We start from the raw sequence: 6000 nt of genomic DNA on the forward strand, positions 1-6000 counted from the left end.
AATTAAGGGATTAATCTCGGGTTTTCGACATTTAAACTTAGAAATTCATATGACTCGTGCTCGTGAGGATAAAATAATTAGTAGTATTAGTAAAATGAGTTGTGCTATCTAATATATTTAATTTTACACGACGTTTAGATTACTGACGAACAAAAATAAAGTATACATCACATTTAGATTACATAGGTTGGGTATTATAATTATATATACGATGTGAACTTGCGGAAACATATGTGGCTAACGTAAAACGTTTACTTTTACCAATAACCAGAAGAACGAAAAATCCAAATGTAAGCCTTTAGTCGAAAAAAAAATCAAATCAAATCTGTGTCTATCGAATTATATTCATATATTAAACACTTATTACATTTTACATCTTTGTTGACGTACGTGATCGATCGTATTTTATGCGTGTCCAAAACAATTAATGTAAAGAAAACAGCAACATATATAAAAAGGTTTTTTTTTGGATAACTTTGGTATGATCGCAAATGTTTTCTAGGTTCAAAGACTAATCACCGAAAGACTCATAAAAATATGAGTTTTTTTTCCTACTAAAAACGTTTATGGGTGGCAGGAGAATCGAATCCATGGCGGAAGCTCCAGACCAAGATCATTTGGTTACATATATAGAAAGTTTACGATCCACATTTCATTTTCATATACAAATATAACTTGCTAACTCCGTTATCGATCAGATTAATTACCATAATATCTAGACCATATGGTTTTGAGTTTATGAGATGCCATATTATACGTAACTATAAGTTATACATAAGTAATACACGTTATCACAAATTTGGTATATGGATCAATCGAACGATAACAAGAAAACAAACTTTACAAGAAGTAGAATATTACAAACACTATGGTGTGTGAGTACGACTTTAATAGAGAAAAAGGGTTTGATTGATATGGTTGTTTAAAGGTAGGGTCGGTCCTGAGATTTTGAAAGCATGTGCCTGTGTCTATGTAAAACATATAAATTTAGAAGCTTAAATTTTTTTTCTGAAATCTATTTGTATATAAGTTTTTTTAAAAAATTTAGAAGTCTGTTGCAAATGTTTCGGTAGGCATTCTCCCAGCCCTGTTTAAAGGAAAGAAACACATTCATGTGCCCCCTCATTGTAAGATGGTCGTTGTTTCATTTCAAAAGAGATTTTGACTCCTTGGTTACAAAATACAAAGTAATTAGAAAAGCTCCTAAATAGCATTTAATTTATCAGGCCACCTAATTATAATCACTAGGATATACTTATTATATATGTAACGTTCTTAGGAATTAAAAAAAAAAGAAGAAAAAAAAATGTTTGGCCATGGGATTCATTTCCCAAAGCATGCATGTTCATACACTTCATGCCATTCCACAGTTACGTATCCAAATGCACAAGGATTACTATTACAAAATTATAATAGTATTAGTATGGCCGTTTAATGAGAACGTGTTCACACGCAATCACATTATGTGAGTTACTTTGGAGTGATTAAGTACTAATTATATATAAAATGGACAACAAAAATGAAAAAAGAATCTTCTACGATGTTGCTACATGCACACGTTGATGACTTATCGCATGGGTTTGGACGCTTTGTAGGTAAGTCAAGGTTTTCGTTCTTATCGTCTCTTTTATCGTTCCTATAAGCTATTTTAGATTATTTATATTTCAGTTTACAAAACATGTTTTACAGCTTATAATGTAGAAATTAAAGTCATTGATCCATGTAAGTGTGTAACCATATGTATTCGGCAGTTTATTAATGATTTAGTTAAATTGTTTTTTATAAATATCAAAGGGGAAATTTGTTTAAAACCAAAATGGGATTAATAATTAAGAATATAGCTATGATGATTTCTTGTTCCACTTTTGAGACAGATTCTTCTCGAGGGATTCAAGTCAAGCATTACAATACAAAGTTGCTTTCCAAATGATGAACCCTACTTTTGACAGATTGCTTCTCTCTATAACTCGCACTAAAATACAATATATGGTACTGATATTTATTGGTTTTATTGATTGAAGAAGCTTTAAATCTTTGGTAGAGTAATATTTATTACAATCAAGCAGCGAGTACCAGAACTTTGATGGTTCCTTGGCTATTCGCAGTCAGCATCGTGGGACTATCGCTCTTCCAGCAAACCGCACTAATAAAGTATGAACCCGCCTCTTCCTCTGCTTCCTCCATGTCTAGTGATCCAAACCTATGCGATGTCACAGGTTTCGTGATCTCCTACAATCCCACATCCACCAAATACTTGAGCAACGAGAGATTCAACATGTATAAATGATAAATGGAGGCAGAGGTTTGAGATTTTGTGAAACCTTGTGATATACATATACTTCATTTGTCTCGCTTCCGCAGGCGAGATACTCGCTGTTCACTGTGAGACCCACAAAGTTCTTCTCGTTAGTGTGTCCTCTAAATGTCCGAACCTGAAAAAGAGAGAGTGAATATTGAACAACATATGCAAGACTTGTTTCTTTGTGCGGGAAGTAATATTACAGGCAAGTTGTCCTTGACATCCCATAAGCGTAGTGTGCTATCAGTAGACGCAGACGCGAGCTCGTTGTTGGACAAAAACTTCACATAGGAGACCGCTTTCTTGTGTCCACTGAAGACATGAAGTGGTTGGCTTATGTTTCTTAAATCGTAGTAATGGATGTGATGATCAGCTGATCCGACCTGCAATATGTCAAAAGGCTTAAAGATTATATCTGAAGAGGTGTGGCAGTGTGAAGATGATCATGATCGGATAGATCAAACATGAATGTGATGAAAATATATACCGCAATGAAGTTGCTTGAGCCAGGATTGTACTTGACACAACAAATGTTTGCTTTCATATCAATGTTAAGCACACTTGCTTCCTGCCTTGTGCACCAAACTTTAACCTGGTTCAAACACATATCACAATAGTTTTTTTTTTTTTTTTTTGAACACCACACATATCACAATAGTTTAATTAACTAATGTGACCTTCATACTCCAGATACATTGCACGGTTTCAACATACCTTACAATCGTCACTACCAGACACAAGCATAGATGGTTCTGTTCGCGAAAAGTCAACGCTCCAGGCACGTTTTTCGTGCTCTTCATACTCCATAAGACTCTGTCACCAGTTGTTTAATTAAAAATTTAGATACATTGCACAGTATCTTAAAGGTGCGATGCTGGAGTAGTAGGGCAAAGTAATCACCTGTCTAGTGGTTACATCCCACACAGTTACTATTCCTTCATAATCACTGCTTGCTATATGGTTTTTCTCATGCTTATTCCAACTCAAACAACTAAGTTTGGAGCGAGTTGACATCTCCACAATCGGACACTGTATATCTGCCGGTTCATTGACAACCTGAAAAGTATGCACAACCATCTTCAACTAACCCACCAGAGTCCATTATATAGAATACTAAAACTAACAATTTGGTAATTTAGAAGCTTGGACATAATTGTTCTATGAAATACTAAGAAAATAAAGGCCAAATGGCTATCATGCATCACAACTAGACTTTCTTCAACAAATGCTACATCTTAGTTTCCTTGTCAAGTATTCCCCAATTGAGATGCACGACATTTCACAAGAGCATAACTCTGGCAAAGATGATTCAATTGGTATGTAAATGAATGCTCTCTAAGATTTTTTTGAACTTACCGAAGAGAAGTCAAAAACCTTTATACATCTAGAAACACCAGCAGTGGCGAAGAGCTCATCATCACGATCAAACTCTATGCTGAAAAGGAACAAGACCCTCTCTTTCAGTAATCTCAACAAGATAACGAACAAGGAGAAAGAACTCACCTTGATACAATGTTGGCTGAATGAAATATATCCCCATGCCGGATCTCCGCTATAACTCTCAGACGACTGTACATAAAGAGTATAATCAAAATTCAGATGGTCTAAAACATCTCTAATGCACGAGTGCAACTAATTAGAAAAGGGACATTCACTAATCAAACCTGTAGCGAGTAAAGGTAGTGAGCACAGATTGAAAATCTGCAAGGCCGTGGCTGTATCCTTCCCTACGTACTACACTATTATCACTTTCTTGATTAGTATGTGGTTGGTCTACCAACTGACGCCGCTTTTGGAGGTAACACTCTTGTAGATCGTTGAACTACAAGAAAAGACACTCAAAACGAAATTAGCCAATCAACAAGACATTTTCAAGATGACGAGCAGACAAGAAAGAACAAACCTGAGCATGGATCCGTTTCTTCCTGGCCATTGAGACAGATGACTGATTCAAACTCTGGGAATCTGATCCACTCTGTGCATCCTTTTTCGATATCCCGTGAGAGCTTCCTTGTGCCTTTCCCTCTACTACCTTTTTGTTTTGAAAATTGCCTGATGGATTCCCTCCTCTTATGCTCAGAGAATTGGAGTTGAAGCCGGTGTGACTCTTCTCGAGGGGCCATGCATTTCGTGTGCTTGGATCATCTCCGAGCATTCGTAACTTCACAGAGTACCTATCCCGAGCACGGTACAAATCTATTCTATGTCTCTCAACTGCATTTATGTCTTCTTTAATATACTGAAGATCAGTTTGCACCTACAACAACAACGGGAGAACTTCTTTGAATCAAAAATAACAAGTTTGAAGCGCAACAGGAATAGCTATTAATAGGCAAACCAGATGCTACTCCAGAATCCAAGACAAAACCAACCTCATTAAGTTCATCAACTTTCTGCTTCCTCAGACAATGCAAAAAGTCCAAGAGTATCTGCATGTTCCTCTCAGCTTCTTCCTGTTCCATTTTCCTCTTCTTTTCCGCAAGAAGTGTCAGCAGATTATCAACCTCTTTAATTGACACATCACAACCCTGTCTAAGGAAGAAAGCAAAAAGTAAAAATTTGATTTAAAAAAATAAAAAGACTTTCAGACAGAGAATTGGTTCTACTCCAAATAATTAATCTGACAAAACCAACGTAAAGAGGAGTAGTAGAACACAAAGGCTTGTCAGGAAACCGACCCGTTGTAATGCGTCCCGAAACTGATCCAAAGGCGATGCAGTTTTCGACACATGCCGAGCTGAAGTTTTCTTCAACAGCTACACAGATAGTAAAAAAAAAAACAAGTCATATAATAAGCCTCCATTTCAGACAACAGTTTCTCTAACCAAGTTTTCTATTACAAGTTCAGCAAAACAACACTTGTATGAGTGAGTGTGAGCAAGATAAGAAAGAGAGACCTTATCAAGTAAGAAGTTAGGGTAAAGCTGATTATTTGTGAGGTGCTGGCTACAACAGGGACAATCGCTCTTGTTCCTAAGGTGCGTGATGATGCACATGTAGCAGAAGCTATGTCCACACGCCGTGAGGAAAGCGTCCTTTATAACCTGCATACAAATCGGACAGAGCAAGTCCTTATCCAGATCCGGAGCTCCAATCTCCAAACCACCGCTTCCTCCTTCGTCGTTTTCGTGGCGGTGGTTGGGGCCTTCTCCGATGGAGGAGGCTCTCGGATCGGGTTTCACAGCCGGAACTAGCGGATCCTTCCTAATCTCTTCCATAATTCGTTTTCCTTTTTGCTCTCAATTTTTTGTTTAATTTGGTTGGGTGGGGGGGAGTGGTGGGTATGGCGGATATGAGGAGGAGGGAGGTGGGGTCGACGGTGGCTCTTTTCTGAGGATGCAAAACATACACGTTGCTGTCGACGCGCTAGCTTCCGCGCGTGTGGCTGTCGTTTTTAATTGTAATAAAATCTTCGGAACGACGCCGTTTGAGCTCATGATGTTGTTTTTTTTTTTGGGTAGGAATATGGGAGTTAACTCCCAAGATTTATTCAAAAAAACATAAAACCAGTCTACAATTGAGCTAGTCGTGGTTGAGAAGATCCAGCGACATCCTCTTGCAAAACAACAGCAACCTCCAACGGTGCCTCATCAAAACTATGTAAACCAAACGGAAGAGAAAATGCAAGGTTGGCTAACCCGTCAGATAAGCGGTTTGCTTCCCTATACACATGAACAATCTGGACTAACCAGTCCTGTTTG

At 37.6% G+C, this 6000-nt stretch overlaps 1 protein-coding gene across 2 annotated transcripts; it reads right to left on the reverse strand.

Annotated features, from left to right (window-relative positions):
* Nucleotides 1-1800: 1800 nt before the first annotated feature.
* Nucleotides 1801-5534, reverse strand: LOC106451277 (E3 ubiquitin-protein ligase COP1-like). 2 transcript variants are annotated; one of them, XM_013893184.3, is made up of 13 exons: nt 5197-5534; nt 4978-5055; nt 4672-4831; nt 4203-4556; nt 3964-4121; nt 3803-3868; nt 3656-3734; nt 3200-3355; nt 3014-3112; nt 2787-2891; nt 2503-2682; nt 2322-2432; nt 1801-2229 (listed from the first exon to the last, which is right to left on the reverse strand). In XM_013893184.3, exons 2-13 carry the CDS (start codon nt 5028-5030, stop codon nt 2059-2061), a joined length of 1692 nt encoding a protein of 563 aa, XP_013748638.2. In that variant the 5' UTR covers nt 5031-5055; nt 5197-5534; the 3' UTR covers nt 1801-2058.
* Nucleotides 5535-6000: the final 466 nt, after the last annotated feature.

The sequence above is a fragment of the Brassica napus genome, chromosome A5, assembly GCF_020379485.1.
Source record: "Brassica napus cultivar Da-Ae chromosome A5, Da-Ae, whole genome shotgun sequence".
NCBI classification, from domain to species: Eukaryota; Viridiplantae; Streptophyta; class Magnoliopsida; order Brassicales; family Brassicaceae; genus Brassica; species Brassica napus.